Source organism: Perca fluviatilis, chromosome 3, assembly GCF_010015445.1.
Source record: "Perca fluviatilis chromosome 3, GENO_Pfluv_1.0, whole genome shotgun sequence".
Lineage (NCBI taxonomy): Eukaryota > Metazoa > Chordata > Actinopteri > Perciformes > Percidae > Perca > Perca fluviatilis.
The window spans coordinates 33,694,793-33,715,121 of record NC_053114.1 but is presented as its reverse complement, the minus strand read 5'-3'; the positions used below and the strand labels follow the sequence as shown (position 1 = coordinate 33,715,121).

Genomic DNA, 20,329 nt, shown 5'->3' with positions numbered 1-20,329 from the left:
TTGTAATTTGCTCATACAATAGTTCATGACAAAGATATAGCAATAGTACCTTTGTAACAATAAAAACTATCAGCAATATTTTGGTGGACACACTTTCAATACAATAAAATTACATACATTGTTCTGTAAAAGTTGCATTGCAATCTGCCCATACTTTACAAGATTTTCTAATTCATGTATATCTGTTCATTAACTAAGAGACAAAAGGTTGTGATACAATTCTTTATACATTTATAAAAAATGATCTGGTGGCAAACTGCATTGTAGCAGTGACTGAATCAGCAGGCTGTTCTCTCTGAAGCTGCTGTAACAGATGTACAATGCACTTAGATTTTTTTTTTTTTTTTTTTTTTTAAACAAGGCAACTTCTCAAACTTCATAATAAATAATAAACCCTCTGCAATGATATTGTACCTGTATATATATATATATATAAATATATATATATTATTATATATATATATTCATAAACTTGTAAAAAAAATTTACTAAAAAACAAAAGGTTAAGATGGTTGAATTGTGTTTGACACAGCATTTGGCGGGATAAAAAAAAAAACACGACACAGTCTGCATGCACTGGCTTCCATGGAAACACAAGTGTGATTCTTCCAGTTGATTGGGACAGCCTCTCTGCTCCTTGGCTTTGACTGAAATCAATCAGAACGATGTCTCCTTGTGACCATTCACTCACTCTCTCTTGCTTTAAACCGATCACAGCATCACCCTCATTGACTGGCGAGAATCTTTGACACCACCCCCTGGGTTGGAAGGGTCTTCTTGTGGGAACGTCACCTTATCTGGAGTGTAATCATTCCGCTTTAGATCTGGAAGAAGGAGGAAAAAAAGTCAATATGTTGATGATGTATAGGCAGAGTTTGACACTATAAAAACGTGATTTTCAAATTTATCTGTTGAAGAAGGAAAGTTTCTCTGTGCTCAACTCAAGACGTGTGTGAGCATGATTTTGACATCAGATCTTCTCTGGAAGCCTGCCCAGTACAAAAATAACACAAATGTGATGTGGAAACTTAAACCTCCAGTGCACCTACACCGAGAATGGGCTTTAGAGTGATGCAGTTGAACTTTTCAGTTTTTGCATGTTTCACCAAGACACATTTAAGACTTTATGAATGAAATTTAAGCCCTTTATCAACTAAGCCCTAAATTCAGCTTTTTCAAGCCAAGTATCGCTAAACTTGCACTTTCCCATAGCTGAAGAATAAAATCCATTTAATGTCTGTGGTACATCCGAAAGAGACACGCGCCAATAACACAAAAGCTGATTGGCTGCAATATAAGTTGCATGTCAGTCTCATTTGTAGTCGTGATACAGCGAAATTATATTTGGACCAGCGAAAGAAAGAACTACAACACCACGGAATATAAAATAATAGCATTAGAGGTAGCCTTGCATGGACATAGGAAAATTAAGACCTGCTTATAAATATTTTATCTTTCAAAAGCATGTTTCTGCTGGTCTTAAAAAGTCTTAAATTCGCTTGTGTTCTAGGTTTAAATAATTTTAAATTCTTGATTTTTCAATGAGGAAGGAGTTAGGGGTTCATTTCTTAAATCAAGAAATTATAACTAGTTAATTGAACTTTTTTTGTGGAAACACATATCAGACATAATATTATTCAAGGCAGAGTAAGTTTATGTCTTAGAACACATCTGGAGGGGATCTAAACTCCCCAAATGCTGCCCTGAAGTTTGAAGATTTTGAGCACATTTGTGGTGTCATTTAGTTAAAAAATACTGAATAGCAGCTGATCAATATGCCTCACCCGGAAGTTTGAGTTTCCGACAACAGGAGTTGCAGTGGTGTTTTGCTCGGAAGTTCCTTATGGCATCATCCCCCAGGTTGGCAGGTCCAAATATCATATCATAGGATCTGCAAGAGTCACACAGTGGTCATTTAGTGCAAAATGACTAGAAAAAAAAACTGTAGGGCTGCTAGCAATGATTACTTTTTGTTAAATAATCTGAGGATTATTTTCTCAAATGTTTGGTCTACAGTATAAAATGTAAGAAAATAGTGAAACATGCCTGTCCCATTTATTAAGGTGCCTTTGTTTAAAAAAAAATTTTAAAAAAAAAAAGAATTCAGTCAAAACCCCCAAAAATTTAATTTATTATCACATATGACGAAACAAAAAAGGGAAAAAGGAAAAGTGAGAAGCTGGAACTAGACAATATCAGATTTAATATCAACTAATCAATTAATTGTTTCAGCTTTACAATATTGAGCAACAAAAAGCTAAAAAAATTCCAAAACGGTGAATGACCTATGTGACAAATTGAGAGAGCTCACTTACCCCTTCTCACCGCTCTTTATAACTGATGGATCTGTCAGAATCTCTCCAACCCCTACACACACACACACACACACACACACACACACACACACACACACACACACACACACACACACACACACACACACACACACACACACACACACACACACACACACACACACACACACACACACACACACACACACACACACACACACACACACGCACCATTATCATTAGCTAAGTCAATGAAGAAAGGACAGTAATGTAAACACGTGTCACATGCAGGAAACAGAGGAACTACAACTCCTATATACATGACTGATTAACAACAATACAACAAAAACCTTGACTGCATTTTAATGGATCTGGTGTGGCGATGTGTAAGTGTGTTGAGAGTTTTTACCCTGCAGGTCGAGCACCAGCAGCTCTCCGCGGGTGTACTCGTAGGTCCAGTGGCTGAAGGCCAGCATGGTTTCCTCCAGGAGGTTGGTGGGGACGATCTCATCTCCGTTGTTGTTGTTGAACTTCCTGAACTCCCCAGTAATGCACTCTTCTATAGCAAACCACTGTCCGGCAGAGTGACAGTAGAGCAAAAACACCTCCAGAAACCTGAACACACGAAGGACTCAGGGTTCAGGGTGATGGCCCACAGAAAAGGATCCTTTAAACAATTAAAATCCTCCTAAATGTTCCAGCAAAAGTCTCCTTAGTTCATTTAATTTGAGGCTTTAATGGTGAAGAAAGAATGATGTCCTAAAAATGCATTGTTTCTACAGTGACTCCCTATCATACATTTAGAGGTGTGAAAAAGGAAATATGAATTATTAATTTGAAAACAAACCTCGATCAGATAATGGCATAGGTATACAACGGTCTTGACCGTTTAAAAAGGAATGGTTTGCTTTCTTGCCGATTAAATGGAAAGATCAATACCACTCCCAAGTCTGTCTTACAGCTGGATGTAGCCTTATAATGAACAGTTAGATTAGCACAAAGACCGGAAACATGTTCATCTAGTTAGGTGCAGGAAATGAGTTTGCGTTGATGTGTGAATCACTTGTTGTGCAGCCTACTTGATAGAACAAGCAAGCAAATGCCGATCTGGCCTTGCCAAACCACATTGAGCTAAGCAAGATGTGCGACTTGGCAGTGCATAGAATCTTTAATCACACAAAAACATATCAAGATATGAAATTAAGTTTAAGTTTTAAGATGTGTGTGAATTGGGATTTCTGTGTCTGTGTTCTGCCGACCCTCCTGCATGCCCGCTTACCTCGGCGAATAAGGAATCGTCTTCGGCCTGATTTGGTTGAAGGCAAATGTCAGCTTCTGGGCAGCTCGTTGTTGTTGAATTTCCTGGGTGGCACAGATAAACGGCACTTAAAATATTGCCACAAATAGAGATTATTTAGCATCCTTGTGGTTTGAATGTTTTTGTCATAGTCAGAGTTTTCTATGTTTATGTTTTATAGCAATAACTTTTTCATCTTAACAAGGCAGACCCTTCTTGCACTTTAAAAAAAGCTGTAGAGAAAAGCGTTCAAACCACAGCAACACATATCTAACTAAAGATAAGACCGGGTCTTGTGAAGCCTGTTTGGTAGAGCCCAACAATATGCGTAACATCTTACAGCAAGTGGGGTCTACTGTGTGTCTGTGCTCCCTACCCTGAGACAAAGGTGCAGCACAGTGTCCTCCTTGTAGATGCTCTGCCAGGTTTGGACCACCTCAGGAAGGAAGGATTTGACTATATACAGATGTCCTGGTTTCAGGATGTCATACTCTGACCAAGTGCAGAGCACCTTGAGGGCCCGTCTGAGTCCTCCGCCCATCTCCTCCTTGCTAAGAAACTCGATTTTGGCACAGAGGCCCCGCTGGGCCCAGGAAGACATGCTGTTGTTGATAGTGTTGGGAGAGCTCTCCTCCAGCCGGTACACAGTCACCGGCTCCCCTGAGGGAACACATTGCAGCAGGTGAGTCACAAACACTGATAAACACAGCGTTAGTTTGATGTTTCTTGAAACAAATGTGTTGGCTTCATGTCATATCCATGTTTGCTGACCTCTGTCCCTGAACGAAAAAACAGACACACTCACAGCACCAGAACATTGATATAATATCTGTTTATGAAGTGCTTCTGGCTGACATGTTAGCAAGCATTTGCCTACTTATGCATCCAGCGGACAAACAGCAACATGAATAAATATACAGTTGCTCTAATGTTCAATTGGTGATGTAATACTTGTTTTTTAGTAGCGATTTGAGCAATTAACTTTTTATCATGGTCTATCTGGCATGCTAGGTATTTGACTTCCTTTAGTCACTATTCTGTTGATTACCTTTTGTCCATTCTGGCCTTATTTGAGTACAGCAGAAGAACAGACTCAGAAATGTAAGGACAGAGAAGATTGAGGGAGATGACCTACAAAATGTCTCCAGACAGGATTTGACAATGCAGCTACGAGCTACGCCCAAACACCGACATTGATTCCAATAAACAAGCCAGTTTTTTTTATTGTCCATTGTCTGGGTGCATCAGCGAGAGCCAGGAAACAACAGCTAATAAATAGATAAATAGAGTGAGGCTTCAGTTACTCAGAAGACCACTGTTAAAGGAAGGTTTATATCCGCTGATGGCAAATGCCTGTTCAAGAGGTGGGTTGACCCAATATTTACTTTGGTCAGTTATTTCTGTTTTTGTATTTTGTCTGTACGGACCTACAAAGCCAAAACACAATAACTACATATTTAGTCAGAATTGAGTTAAGACCATAATCTGATATTTTTGCATCCGTTTTACCACATACAGTAGATTTTTTTTAATGCCATAAAAAGGTGTTTAAAAAACTGCACATGACATTTTCAAGACCTAGAATACAGAGGTAAAAACCAAACCGCCGTGACTGCACTCCAGCTAGTTAGGGCGCGCTGGGGAAAGCTAAATCTAAAAATAATTAATAAAAACACGAGATAAAGTAGTCCTAAAAAGGTAACTAGCCCAGCTTAGCAGAGTAACAGGAACTGCCGTCTCTGCCTCTGGTGGAATTCATGAGATTTGTTGAGGTTAAGCTGGCTACAATAAATAACGTATTTAAATGTATTTAATTTTAAAACAATTCATTAAATTAGCTCATTGGTTCAAATAGACAAGAAATGCGAAGAATAAACCATTTTGTTTGTAGATACCGCATTATCCTGTGCCCTTTAGATAGTCATAACATTCTAATGTTTTATTAGATTGTATGTAAGGTCTGTGACATATATTATTAATTAGCATAAAAAGGCATAACATTATTATTTTACAACTTATATACCTTCAAACCCTTTTTTTCCCCTCAACTTCCCTTTTTCTGTAGTTCCTGCTCACTGCCTTTGAAAGGCAGTATAGAGTCATGTTTTTCTCATGATTTGTCTGCAACATACATACACAGAATTATACCTTCCTAACACCATCATGATGAAATGCCTAGAAACTGCACAGATCAAGTAACAGTAACAACAAAAACAGCAAAACTGTGACAATATGACTGCCACTCAAAACTCTAACATCCTTAGTTAATCAGTAGTTCCTCTTCAGCAGGGAGGTCTATCTGAATGGTGAAGCCAAAATCATATTAAAAAAACAACAACACACGCACATAACAGACAGCAACTCAACAACATCTTGGGCGTGACTGTGAGGCAAACAGCAGCAGATGTGGGAGGGCAAAAACAATGTAGAAAAACACATCGCTCATCTGCCTCCAAACTTCCTCATTCTCCAACTGCCTGCTGTCTTTTCTCAAAACTGTCTGCTGTGTTTTTACCTGACCTGTCATGCCCGGGAATGCACCGGGATTCAGACTTACCCCTAGGAGGCACAGGGGTGAAGGGGATACTCTGGGACAGCCTCATCAAGTTGTTGCGCTCTACAGCTGCAGGAGGAAAAATATATGCACACACATGAATACACAAACAGGTCAGGACAAGTGCAGGAGAAGACTGAACAGAGGTGTGACTACTTGTAGGATTATTCATTGCTCTTCGCCTCTGTGAAACATTGATTATTTGCACCCACAGATAGTAAATTAACTACAATATAACAAAATCTACAATCATCAATTTTGGACAATCTAACATAACATGAAAACACGATGACAACTTATTCTCCATGTCTCACCTGAGTACTGGTAGCTTTCCATGGGTTTGAAAGGTGAGCCAATAGCTACGGAGGAAAAGAAGAGAACGGTTCATCTTTTTACAGAATGAGTTTATGTAATTTATTGAACATGACAGTTGTAATTACTAGACAATCATTTGGTCACAATAATTTAACAAAAACACCCTGAGCAGTTCCAGCATCCACCAGTAGAAGTCTCGGTAACACTTCACTTGAAGGTATCTACATAAGAGTGACATGACACAGTCATGACACATGAACCCTAACGCTAACCCTAACCCTAACTTGTCATGACAAAAACCGAATGACACTTACTAAAGGTTTATGACTTGTTTATAATGTTTATGACACGTTCATGTCAGTGTCATGTCACGCTTATGTAACCTTCAAGTAAAGTCTAACAAACACAATCACGCTTATAACGCAATAAGCTTGATGCAACAGTTTTACTTCCTTCGTGTTTAAACTTCTTGGATATTTAATGTTATCTCTGCAAAAACAATTTTAACCAGGGCCGTCTTATTATCATCAGTTTATTGGTCTTTCTGTCAAGAAACTATTAGACTGTTTTCATGTTTCACATTCATGTTTGTTCACATGTTTGGGTTACTCACAGTCCTTTCTGGCTCCCAGGTGGGTGTGTCGCGGCGTGTAAAGAGAAACTGCAGCTGTAACCACAGAAGAAGAAAAGCATAGTGAAGCTTTCATCCAGAAACATGAGTAAGCATCATAATCAAGTACAATCCCTTTTTTTATGATTTCCCATAAACAAAGTTCCAACATTACTTTGGGCTAACTATAGGGTTTTAAATATTTTAGATACAGTTTGGATATTCCCCATCTAGCCCAGATTTCCTTTAACTTCTATCAACCTTCCCTTGTCAGGAAAAAAAACTCTTTTTGTTCATGTTTTTGATAAAGGTGTTACAGGATGGAGGATACCACACAAAATCATATTGGATGCCAAGAAAGGGAAAAGGTCACTTTGATAACAGAGCCTGTGTAAATGTGCTGGACCAGCTGATCCAGATAGAAGAGTCACACCCAACTTTCTTACCATTTAGTGCTTCTTCCCCAGGAGCTCGTCTGACAGAGAGCAAGAGACACAACAGAAAGACATTAGTTACCGATAACATGCATATCAGTCTAGTTCATGAATCTCAACGGGAGCTTGCGTAATGCATTACATTGGGTGGTGTGAATAAAGTGTGCATCGGTGAGTGCTGGCTTTAAAGTTACTATATGTAACTTTATAATGATTCTGAAACTGTGTCATTTAAAAAAAAAATCTAATGATCTTAAATGACCTGTAACAGCAAACAAGACAAACCGTGAAAAGAACGGTATTTTTATATAGTTTTTATTAATGCCTTTGCCTGGGTCAGATTTTTCCCGGTAGAACGGCTCTACAGTAACACATTTTAACGGGTCACAGATTTCTATTTTCATTCCTGCATGTGACAAATGTGTTTACATTACTGTCTTCATTGACTTTCTTCATTGACTAAGCAAAGTTAATATGATAATGAAGTGTGTGTGTGTGTGTGTGTGTGTGCGTGCGTGTGTGTATATATGTGTGTGTACACATCTTGTTGGCCAGTGGGAGGACACTTACAGGCTGCTCGCTTGGGCTGATTTGACCTGAACTCTTTCCTGGTGGAGAAACATGAAGTCGTTAAACACCGACAGAAACCGGCATAAATAAAGTTAACATCCATTTGTTTTACTCTGCACACAGAGACATTTCTTACCAGAACTGCAGCCCTGGGGTCATCGTGGATGAGGATGTCTTCAGCTGACACTCTGCTTCTGTCCTTCTTTGTCAGAGCTACAGAAACACAAACAATCACCAACCATAATGTGTTAGGAGAGACACTGAAAATGTAAGAAACTGATGCTGCTGTTGGGTTTTTGGGCTGCGATGAACTGAAATGATTGCATATATTTAAAAATATCTTCCTCTGCAGATATTTTCTTAGGATTATTTGTGTTATTTTTGTGAGCTTACAGGAGTCAGGATGGAGGAAAACCGGGTTTCGGTCATACTCTGTGAAGCCAGTGCAGGAGTTGACTGCTCTGATGTGACCGGGACCTTCAGGCTGAGCCTATGGCAGAAAGATGGAGGGACAAACACAAAGAAAGATCATCTAGTAACTACATTAACTACAAGATGAGCTGCATAAGGATCTGTCTGATTCAGCTCAACAGGTGAATTTATCAATCAACATTGTTCATTCGCAGTAATCAATCAGAGCAGCATGTCTCAATGTCGGGGAAAAAGAAATCCCTGAGTTTTTACATGCTGGGAAAAGTAGAGACCAACAGCCCAATAAGTCACAGTTGGTTGCTGATGCGTGAAAATCAATGCAGGTTAGACACCAGGCGGAAGTTAGTTTTATAGTCGCCACACCTTTTAGCAAATAAAGTCTGCATCAAGTTAAAGTTTGGGTAACATTTGTATTACCACCTCTGCTAATCTGTTTCCTGGGGGAAACCATGTGTTTCATTTAGATGTGACACATTTTGACTGTAAGTGGCAAATAATGGCAAATGCTTAAAGGGAGGTGGCACAAGTTACCAAGTTTTTACTTACACATCAGAAAATCTCCTTGTAGGACCTCTAAAACAAGTGTGTTGACTGATCATCAATAAGCTACAAAGTGTTTACATAAAAGGCAAATATGACAGGAACACACTTTAAACAAACACATAAAAACATTGGGCTGTCAATATTATTGACATGGATTAAAAAAAAAAAAAAAAACGTATATACACTATGCTGTCCATGCACCAAATGATGATTCATACATTTATGCATACATACACACACCTGCGATCTGGTCTGTGCGACCGGGCTTTGCTGTCTGCTGGAGGTCTCTTTGGGTGTAGAGTGCTGGAGGTCCAAACTGTCTCTATGTCCTGGAACCAAGAAAATACTGTCAACCTTGATAAGGCCCATTGAAACTGCCCTGTCACTCTGTGACATTATCAAAATATATACACTTTTCTTTTCTCCTAGTAATTCAGGTTTGCCTTGTGTAACAACATCCCAGCAAAACAATCCCTACTCCCATTGTGACATCTAAGGCAATCGCTGTGTAGGATTCAACGACGCACTGCCCAATCTGGTGACATCATTATCACCCCAATGGTGAAATAATCAGTTCAAACAGCAGATTCTTATGAGAAACTCCTCACCTCCACCTGCCAAACAAATCCTTAATCAATTGCGGTTAGTGCTAAAAACCTTAACCAATCATTTATGCTCCAGTCACATTACATTACACCGAACCACCCAGGAACAGAGAATAAACAAGTCAGACGAGAGGTCCAGACAGAGCAGAGAAAGGAAAAGCACAGGCACCAGCTGAAGGTCTACTGGGATCCTGATCTGGAGATGGACAGGCCCGAGCACCCGGCAGACACAGTCCTCAACTTAAGTTAAGACTGAAACTCAAACCTCTCATTGTGTTTGTCTCTTGTGCCTTGTTCTTCTTGTCAAGCGAGACTTCCGACCCACTTTGACCCTCATACCAGGACACTGGAGGGGCAGTTGGTGCCGACATTTTCCATTCTCTCGTGCTTCCTCTGTGGGGTCTCCTGGGTGCCACAGCAGGGGCATGCGCACAGCCTGGCAGGCCACTATTTCCGTGGGTGTCACCCAGTTAGGATTCAGCTTCACTAGCCAGGTGGCCTTCAGCGTTGGTGCTTTGGCTACTTGGAGAGCCTGATCTGCCCTTGTCGCTGAATGCCTCGTTCACGTACCCCCAACCCACCTCCTTCTCTCTCTCCCCAACCCCCCTCTGTGTTCTCAGGCTTTGCAGTGCAAGCAGACAAGCAGGCAAGCAGGCAGGCCGAGCAGAGCACAGAGTCTTAGAGACAATGACAACAGTAGGATACACACACTCAAAAGTTTTCACCCTCCTCATTGCTACCAGATTTACCCTCAGTCTTGTACTTACCCACAAACGCCCCAAACTCTACAGTGGTGCTGTCTGGCTGGAAGGGCTGCTGGTTAAGCCGAACTAGGGCGAGATCTGGGTGGCTGGACCCACTGGGCTGGGAAGTGGTGCAGCTGATGTTGAACTGAGCCCTTGAGGAGGGTACATTGGGCAGGCTGGATGGGGAGTCGGAAAGGCCCGGCTCTTGTGGACGGGTCAGCTTACTCTGGGTGAGAGAGCGGCCTCGGAGACGCAGCTCTGGAGGGGAAATGGCCACAGCACTTTGGACAAAGGCACTGGAGCCGACACTGCCTGAGGAGCCAGCCTCTGCAGAAAGATGCCCGAGCCCAAACAACCCCCTCCTCTCTGGACTTAATGCTGGGTTCAGGTTGGGGTCCAGCCCCAGTCCTGCTTCAGGGATGTTCCCGACTCTTCGGTTACTCTCCGTCCCAGCCCCTCCCCCGACACCAATCCCAAAAAGAGAATCTGCAATGTTGGCTCCTGCCAGGGGAAAAGACGAGCCGAAGTAGGCCCCCACACTGCGTTTGCCTATGACGGATGATTTGGAGTGGGGGCCAGTGTCTGTTGCCACAGGTCCGATGCTGGGAACCACATTCTTAGAGAGGCTGAGCTCCCTGGTAATCTGATTGTGGACCTTGCTGGCCTCCGACGCCCTCTGAGCAGTGAGGGTCTTCAGGGTGTCCACAGTCAGAGCTGAGAGGTCCTGCAGGTGGCCGATCTGGGAGTCCAATGTGTGCAAAGAGCGTTTTATAAAGTTGACCTTGTTGCCAACCTCCCTCAGCTGCATACCCATGGTCTCAACCCTGGAAATGACAAACGGCAGCTTCAGTTACCCACAGCTCAGCTTGTGTTACCTACTATTGTTAATGTTAAATGTTATATTGTTAAAGTTAAAATGGAAAGGATTAATTTCTTCATTTTTATTAAATGACCAATGCTCTCGCATGGTATATTCACTGACCTGATTTGGAAAATGTCTGATTTTTCTCATGTCTAGTCATTTAGGGAAATGTTTAATGTCACAATGACTGTATATTCAGTAGGCTATGTTACTCATTGGATTTAATTTTAAACACTGAATCTTTTTGAGCTTTAGCTTTTTGACAGCCTTAAAAAGGCAACCTGTGGAGCAGTTTGTTATAAGTGGGTCTGTTTCGTGTCGTTTGCATGAGGATGCATATGCACACACGTTTGTTAGACCACAAGGCTACCCACAATGCATTTTGGTGAGTAACACTGACTGTAAACATACCTTTTGTTAATCTACAAGAAAACTTCACTGGGCACTTTTAAGAAGCCCAATAACAGTCTCACCTTTCTGAGGTAACACGTATGCGCTCCTCACTTCCCGAGTGAAACTGATCATCCTTTTCATGAAAGTACGTTTCCACACACTGCTCCTCAAAATCATGAAGCTTCTTTTGGTCTTCCTCTGTGAGAAACAGCTCTGAAAGAAAGAAAGACAGAAAGAAAGAAAGAAAGAAAGAAAGACGACGGTGTTACTGTTAGTGCAGGTTTTTAATAATCAACATGCAGTTTCTACCAAAGCATGCCAGTAGTGTTGTCGTACTTGGTCCGTAGGTATGCTCCTTCTTCCTCTTTCTACACATACAGAAGAGGGAGTAGATATGGCAGAGGAGGATGAAGGGGGGAGGGAGGACAGGCTTCTCATGGTAGGCCATAATAAAGTGGTAGCGCTGGTACTTCCACACCAGATTAGAAATGGACTTCACTTGCATATACACATTGCTGGAAAACAGAGTACAGAAATTACACCGAGGATGATGATAATCATGATGTTGTGGAGAATGCCAGCAATAAACAGTATAAAAGAATTAACCCGTACCCCAAAGCTAATGAGTACACATATTGTTGTGGATTTAGCACTGAAATATTGTGCACTTACTTGAAGAAGGCGATGAGGAGGTTGACCATTAGTATATACTGTACAAAGAGGTAGACTGCTTGTAGCAGAGGAGTCAGCCACACTCCTGCAGAACACAGGTCTTTTACGTTGTTTTCAGTGCTATTGGCACACACTGTGAAGAAGATAAGACTTTTAGGATATGCACACACCTGCAAGTTTGCACGCACATACAACTCCCCAAAATAAAGATATACACGCTCATCACATCCCAGTCTTGTTAATTTGCAAAAATCTTTAACTAATTTCTGTCCCCCTGTGGGTCCAAATCTGACTCTACCACACATGGATACATGCTAAGACAAAAGAGGACAATGCTACAATGAAACTGCATTGAAATATTAACTGTATTAATATAAAATCTGTTTTACTTTTCATTTAATGTATTCATTGTGATGTTTTAAGTGTGTTAACAGCTGTTGGCAGCATCATCCCTTTACATTAATTGATATATTAGCTTGATATATTAGTACACTTCACTTTAAAGCCAACAGCTACGATTAGCTTCTTTCACTTGATGTGTGGAAAAACACACTGCAACGAGGATTTATTCAGAAAAAATATCTTAAAAAGGTTTGTTCAAAAACCTTGAGCATTTTATATTTTTTTTCATAATAACTTTACGACAAACTTACATTGCGTGATTGACATCTGACTATTCACCACTTCCAGGTCACAGTAAGGGTGGTTATCATGTGATAAATTTCAACTGTGTGTGAAACCTTGGGATGTCAACTCAAGTTATGGAGCACAGCCAGGTGTTTTGTTCCACCAAAGCTTCAAATGCCCAAGACTCAAGTGATGATCATTTAATCGTTTCCTGCTAGCCAGACCATTTTTAAACTGAGTCGAGGAAGTTGACGCTGTGATGAAGCAAAAAGCCCTGCCCTCTCTAAAGAGACCTGCGTTGGCTGCTTCGGCGTGTGAACCATGTGTGTGAAAGATGCTGAGGGCATTTGCTAGCCGTCGTGGGGGTTTGATTTCCAGTGCTCGTTTTGAGTGAAAATCAGCTTCAATGCCATGGTGAGAAGCTTTAAAAAAATAAATCTCGTAATCTCCCCTACCGTCCTCATCGTCCTTACCATCGATTTCATAGGCATACACTTCCCCGTACATCATCCAGTATGGCTGGAAGACCACATCTTTGGCCAGCGTCCAGCTGGGCTCCTCGTGTGGGTACAGAATGGCTTTCCTGGGTACGCCATAGCTCAGCAGAACTATAGCCATTATTACCACAATATAAAACATGTTGGCCACCTGCAAGATATGTCACACATACTGAATGAAACATATGGCTATCACTGCTTGAAATAATATTGGACGTATGGTACATTCAGAGTTTCTTAAGTGCACAGACTCTACTCTTGGGATAAAAAATCAGCACTATTTTATTACTTTTGAGAAAATACACTAACTGTAATATTGCAATTATCAATATTGAAACAGAATTTCTTAGTGTATGGCTCATTACAATTTCACCTACATCAGTAAAGTAGTGTATTCGTAAATAATAAAATATTATTCTAGTTGCATTGCATCTCTGAGAGCACCTTAAGAAAAACATTGTTGAAAAAAATGACAACTTTTACACCCTGTACAAAACGTTAATATCTGCTTGCTTTACATCATATGGTGGTGTGACTTTTCACTTTCACAATAACTCACCATTTTAGCAATCATCATGACATAGGGTCCAGCTTGCTGGTTGACAGCCAGGATATCCAGGAGGCGCACATACCAGAAGATGATATTGAGACAATACACCGTCCTCCCGGGGACAAAGGCCTCACCTCCAGCCAATCTCAGACCAAAGCCGATGAAGAAGGTCACAATGGCCAGAAAGTCAGACACATTGAAATAGTCACTGAACCACACTTTTATCTTCTGGCTTATTTTGCCTGCTTCAGACATAAACATCTGGAAAAAAGAAGACAGAGAAAAAAAAAAAAAGAATGTGAAATAATGCTGAGGAGACAAGTTAATTCGTAGTATTTGGTAAAGTTTAAAGGACAACAAAAAACTGCTATCTTCATTACCTTAATTGTTTTCAAACATTATGGAGCCTGACAATACGTGTCTTACACTTCTGTTGCACATACCTCTCGAATTTTTTCAATGGCAGAGGAGAATATGTAGAGGATGACCACCCACTCTTGAGGAGAAGGCCATTCAGGCATTTTCACCAGGACCACATATGAGTATGTCATCAAGAAGCCCAGGTAGAAGAGCTGACAATAAGAGATACACAAGACACATCAACAACTCCAAAAACATCTTTATAAATGTAAAGGATAAATTCTTCCAAGAATGGGAATAGTGTCATCTTTTTTTTTTTAAACTATGCATGTCATAAATGTGGGAAATGTAGACAAACTGTATATAACATATGTTGGATGTAGATGATGACTGGCCTGTGTTGACAAAGAGCCTCTAAATTCAGACATTTCCCGAGAGGGGCTTCCTCTGTGAAATATTTTGAGACGAGGTCAGTTGAGGCCCTCTGACGGGGTTGAACCTCATCATGGCACTTTGAGTTGGGGGTAAATAGTCTGCCATTTTGACTGAGGCCTCTGAGCTCTCAGAGCTCAGCTGGCGGTTAGCTGTGTGAAAGAAGAGAAATTTCATCTTCTCCGTCTCAAGTGAAAATCACAGTTCCCAACAAAGTCTGCATTCAGAAGGGAGGGGGTGAGCGGTTCAGGGGATCATTAATTTATTTATATATAAAAAACATTGAAAGGGAAATATTTATCCTACTACTCAGTTAAAGCTGCAATTATCAGTATTTCCATCATAACACTGAAAAAGCTACTGTAAGTAATTTGACTTCTCTTATCAACCCCATGTTAGTCATTACAACTTCTACTATGAGGTGACATCAGTGTTGTGTGTAGAATTCTCCTGCCCTCCACTGGCCAACAATTAATTAATGCTTCTTTTAGTGAAATATCTATCATTAACTATTAGATAGACGAATACATAAGGTAAGAGATTACACAGTCAATACATTTTGAAACTGATGAGTGTTCAACAAAAGTTTATAGATCAGCAAGGCTCAGGTCACGTAATTTATGTAATTTGCATACCTTAGAGCGGCTTAGTTCAAATAAAAACTCTTAGGGTTTTCTTCTTTTGCTGTATAGAAAGAAGTTCAAGCCACATGATTGTCTCCCAATGGTACTTAAACTCAGCACTGAAGTTTGACCTGTGCTAGTAACAGAAAGGAGCCCTTTTGTACAACCACACTGCAGACTGTGGGAAAGTTAGTCCACAAAAGCAGGTAAAATTACACATGCACACTCAAACACACGTCCAGTTTTTTGGTACCACTTGGACTCAAAAAATTGCTGAACCTTGACATGTGAACTGTTGGAAAATCAGCCATTAACACCCCCATCTGATGGGTAAGCTTTTGTGTGCTGCACTGATGTGTTGAAATCGGAATAGAAGCAGGTACAGCAGATGTAGATAAGCACAGACTGTGTTATGTAGACTAGCAGTTTCAGTGATGGTATCAGCACGTCTCAGTCTTGAACAGCATGAAAAACAACCCTGCTAGTGCAAATAAACTCTCAAAAGACAACTCCCAGGCTCCTGAGAACCAGCCTCAGGCTTGCGAATATAAATAAACATCAGCACAAGTGAGAAAAGCTGAATGATAATCCTGTGCAGGAGTGTGGACATGACATTAGCAAGTGTGTATTCAGGAACATTTGTTTAAAATAACATTTAACTGCTAGTACTGTCTCTCTTGACAAGTCTGTAGTCCATAAATATGCGTTTTAAAAAGGTAAGTGTAAGGGTATAACACATGCAGAAATTCATTCTTTTGATCTTAGATTGCTCCTCACTCCACAAGCCAACCAGTAGGAGTGGTGGTGCAGCGTGAAAGAAATGGTCCCTCATTTGCCTCCCACTTTTAATACGGTTTAATAGAGCGCAGACAAAGTGGTGGCTTTCATTTTGTTAAAAAGGGGGACAGGATGGTGATCCTACAAGCCAGGAATTACTTTGCTTAGCCACTCTAAGAAATAGATAAACTGACTTCTGAGAATTGGCCTCTATTAAGGTCCCGAACAAATACTTCTCACTAATAATCAAGGGGTCTTAACCACATGCATAATGTGGATTGTAAAATATAGGGCTGCACAATATATTGTTTATTTTTTATAGTCATCGCGATATAAACTGGCGCAATAACCCCATCGAGAAAGGCTGTGGACATATTGCAAAAGAGAGATTTTTTTGTGTTAGTTAAAAGAGAATATTAGTAGAAAACTGCACTTTAAAAATTATTTGTTTAATAAAAGAACGTTAGAAATTATTTTCTTAAATTTTTTTAAAATTCAACAAGCAATTTGTTGTATTTTAGCAGAATACCGAAAGCACTACAAATGCAGAAATTAGTACACTTTATTATCTGTTTATTTATCGCAAGTAATAGCGTTACCGCATAATTTCCTCATATCGTGCAGCCCTAGTAAAATGCTGTATGATGGGGTTCCCTGAGCTTTGTTGAGGGCAGTGCTGTGGTAATATCTGTCCATCCATTCAATGCTAAAATTCTGTACAAAGAGGGAGAGAGCGGTGTTTTCATACTCAGTGTCTCGCCACTTTCTGTGTGGTTGTCTGATAAGAGGTTGCATCATGCCCCCTCTACTATTTGTGGTATTCATGGTATCCATCACAGCCAGAGTCTGCAGGGTTTTTGTGTGGCGGAGGGGGACCGAAGTATTAAGCAAAGCTCTTAGTTTCTTGTTGATCTTTATTTTGATCATCACTAATGGCCACATCTCCCAACAGTCCCTTTGGACTAAATTGTCTTAGGTACTAAGGAGCAAATGAAGAAAGGAACTAAGCTAGTTAATAAAATACCTTTTTCGCATTCCTGTTTGCATCTGTGTTAAGATACTACTCCTTGGTAGCAACATCCTCTCCTGTTACCCAGAATACTACCCAGAAAAACAACCATTAAAAAAAAATGGTTGTGTATGCGTGCAATCTCTTCTGTAATCTCCATACCGTGTTGGACCAGAACTTGACTATGGGAGCGTGGTAGAAAGCATAAATTTTCCTGGTTAAGGGAAGCTTCCTGGCACGAAAATGTGTCTCCATGTCATTCTTTGCCTCCACATGGTCGTGGGATCTGGCCTCCTTGAACACATCCTGTAGAGAGTTAACAAGGCCCAAATTAGACAACAGCAAGCCGCAATGTGGGGAGAAGAGAGAGAGAGAGAGAGAGAGAGAGAGAGAGAGAGAGAGAGAGAGAGAGAGAGAGAGAGAGAGAGAGAGAGAGAGAGAGCAAAGGAGAGGATGTGAGTGAATGAGTGAAAGAAGGTAAGCAAATAAATGACTTACTAGTAAAAAGAAACACAAAAGTATTTATCAAAAATCTTTTTATATGAAAATCTGTCTTGTTACCCTTCTTATTACACAACAGACATACAACCTGTTCATAGCTCATTAAAGCTTTTAACACCACCTAAACATTGGACTATTTTTCATCTTTAAGAATTATAATGCATTTGGACATTTTAAAATCGTTTTTACCGATTTATTTCATTGTGGGACCGCTTTTACACTAGGGAGATGCCATATATTAGAGCTTCAAATTAAAAAGGATAAAAAAATACAAAAACAGAAGGACTGAGTAAATCAAACCATTTGGATGTCTTCAGCTATGTTCTGGAAGTTGTGTTCGCTGTCCTCCATGGTCATCTGGTGGTCGTCCTGGCTCTGAGGGATATGAGCCATCTCAGCCTTTGATTTGTACTCCAACAGTAGGATGGCAGGAGGTACCAACATACTCAGAATCACCTAGAGACAAATACACACTAATGTGGGTGGATGCTTCTATATTTGTCAAGAAAGTCCTTGAATTACACACAATAATGAATCGCAAGTGTTTTATTGCCCAAGTGCACATCTAACCTGTTCTGTGGCTGTTCAATCATTTAAATATGTTCTGTCTTGATAGGCCCAGTGACAAGTAACCCAAAACAAAGAAATAACATGTTCGTTTCATCGGAGTATCCAAATCCAAATAAAAAAACTTAAACAAAAACACAACGAAATTTAGGAAAGACATCTGGAACAATACTTTTTTTCAGTAGCATAATTACTCTTAATGATGGATGTTTACTAAAAATGTATTGAGAAAAAGTTAGTGTCTTTTGTAACCCAGATTAGACAGAAGTGTAGCCAGACTATACTGAAGATAGGTCTGGCAATGCGAGACTAATCCCCATAGCCCCCACCCATTGAGGGCGTTGTTTGCTGTAGGCTTCATTCGGCCCGCCTCAGCTCCATCCACGTTCCACCTCTTTGCCCATTTTTGGATTAGGCGACATCAGACACTGTCAAGACCTACCCACTTTGAGCTTTATTTTGGCTCTTCAGAAACCTATTGGTGACGCCACGGAGACTACGTCCATATTTTATACAGTCTATGGGTTTGACCTACAAATCAGGAATGGCTTGCACCAATAGGTTACCTTAGATAAACAAGAGTATTAGTAAACTGTTTATTAATTGTATCTGTTAATATTTGTATTAAGCTCTACATAGACTAATAGTTCACACTGTCAAACCTCAGCAACCACTGAAAACAAAAGCACAGAAGCCAGCACTTATATTTTTGTTTGTTACCAAAAATAAAAATCTAGATGGAACATGAACCTTGTACCAGGAGTTCTTGCGCATGTTCAGCCGTCCCATCCACATGTCTGACAACAGCAACTGGGTGCAGGTATGAGCCACAAAGGGCCGTAGGTGGGAGGAGACAGCCAACTTCAAACATGTGGAGTTGCTCCAGTTCTTCAGCTCGTAGGTGAGCAGCTTCATAGCCATGGTCTCATCCTGCCTGAACGACTCCTCCAGCAGGTCCACCGCTAACGTCCCAAACTCACTGAAACACATCAGCTATTTGTTAAGTCCACACTTTCACGGATACATTTTATAGCTACAGGACATGAATCAAAGCCAAAGAAAACCTTACATTGAGTACTCCTTGAGCTTCTCTGAGGTGTCGTCCACCACGTCACTCTTCTTGGCCTCGTAGCCCATGGATCGGCAAAGCTTACAGGCCACCAGTGCCTTTGCCATGTTCTCCTCGCCGTGCTGCCAGAAGAAGAGGGACATTTTTTGCCTCTTCATCAGCACGGCCCACACCAACAGCTCATTAAAAGGGTAGGGAAACCGCCGTGTCTCTGGGTCGTCTATGTCCACAATCTCTTCTTTGCTTCTCTTTTTGTTCTGCTCGATAGAGGACTCAAGCTAGGAGGAGAGGGAAGGAGCAGTGAGAGGGGTAGAGGCACACAGACTTAATTTAAGAGATATCTTGAGACCTTTTCATTTTTAGCAATGTGGGATACTCCCGTTGAAAGGAAGCCGTGTTCCTTTTATTAAATTATTTACCTTAGGTTTGTATGGCTGTGCAGTTTTGATGAAGTGGTTGTGCCTCGTCTTTTCCTTCTTGTCAGCCTGCATGCTAAAAGATTCGTGACTTTTCCTCAAATGAGAACCAGGACCTGCTGCATGGCGCCCCGACCTCTGTGCAGAATATGAAAACAATTTCCGATTAGTTAATTTTCTTTCACTGATTTTTGTTACAGTTTGGTTTTGTTGGCGTTTGTGGAGCCTGGGCTTTCTACAGAGACCGCGTTTCTTTACAGTGTGTTCAGGGGACAGGCAGCTAGCGGATAGTGAGGAGATGTTTGCTGTATGTGACAAAAAATGTTGTAGCCTAAAAAATGTGCGTCATCGCTTAGAGCACCTTTAATGGCAGTTACACACCAACCAGACGGCCAACTGTCGGTAGAAAAGCCAGTCGGACTGATCAGTCTCCCCGAGTTGGTCCAAAAAGTGCCACAGGACACACCAAAGAGACGAGACGTAATACGTCTCCATAACAGCAGGCGCCGCTAATCTGTATTGTTGCCCCAAAAATGAAAACCAGCAGCTGATTGGACGAACGCGTCACATGGGT

General features: G+C 40.8%; 1 protein-coding gene across 5 annotated transcripts in view; it reads right to left on the bottom strand.

The window, feature by feature from the left end:
- Positions 1–522: 522 nt before the first annotated feature.
- Positions 523–20,329, bottom strand: part of trpm7 (transient receptor potential cation channel, subfamily M, member 7) — a 46,209-nt gene continuing 26,402 nt past the window's right edge. For 3 of the 5 annotated variants that reach the window (XM_039794343.1, XM_039794342.1, XM_039794341.1), the window contains exons 15-40: positions 19,759–19,893; positions 19,340–19,617; positions 19,021–19,249; positions 18,004–18,159; positions 17,365–17,508; positions 14,445–14,573; positions 14,011–14,262; positions 13,428–13,602; positions 12,328–12,460; positions 11,992–12,170; positions 11,736–11,868; positions 10,422–11,224; positions 9,290–9,378; positions 8,468–8,564; positions 8,211–8,287; positions 8,075–8,112; positions 7,517–7,545; positions 7,074–7,127; positions 6,460–6,504; positions 6,149–6,214; positions 3,968–4,251; positions 3,574–3,656; positions 2,704–2,909; positions 2,316–2,367; positions 1,785–1,891; positions 523–824 (exon numbers count right to left, since the gene is read on the bottom strand). In XM_039794343.1, the coding sequence (XP_039650277.1) occupies positions 712–824; positions 1,785–1,891; positions 2,316–2,367; positions 2,704–2,909; positions 3,574–3,656; positions 3,968–4,251; positions 6,149–6,214; positions 6,460–6,504; positions 7,074–7,127; positions 7,517–7,545; positions 8,075–8,112; positions 8,211–8,287; positions 8,468–8,564; positions 9,290–9,378; positions 10,422–11,224; positions 11,736–11,868; positions 11,992–12,170; positions 12,328–12,460; positions 13,428–13,602; positions 14,011–14,262; positions 14,445–14,573; positions 17,365–17,508; positions 18,004–18,159; positions 19,021–19,249; positions 19,340–19,617; positions 19,759–19,893 (4,086 nt within the window). In that variant the 3' untranslated portion in view covers positions 523–711. Of the gene's footprint in view, positions 825–1,784; positions 1,892–2,315; positions 2,368–2,703; positions 2,910–3,573; positions 3,657–3,967; positions 4,252–6,148; positions 6,215–6,459; positions 6,505–7,073; positions 7,128–7,516; positions 7,546–8,074; positions 8,113–8,210; positions 8,288–8,467; positions 8,565–9,289; positions 9,379–10,421; positions 11,225–11,735; positions 11,869–11,991; positions 12,171–12,327; positions 12,461–13,427; positions 13,603–14,010; positions 14,263–14,444; positions 14,946–17,364; positions 17,509–18,003; positions 18,160–19,020; positions 19,250–19,339; positions 19,618–19,758; positions 19,894–20,329 lie in introns of those variants that run through there. The other 2 variants (XM_039794344.1, XM_039794346.1) reach the window with 2 other exon arrangements.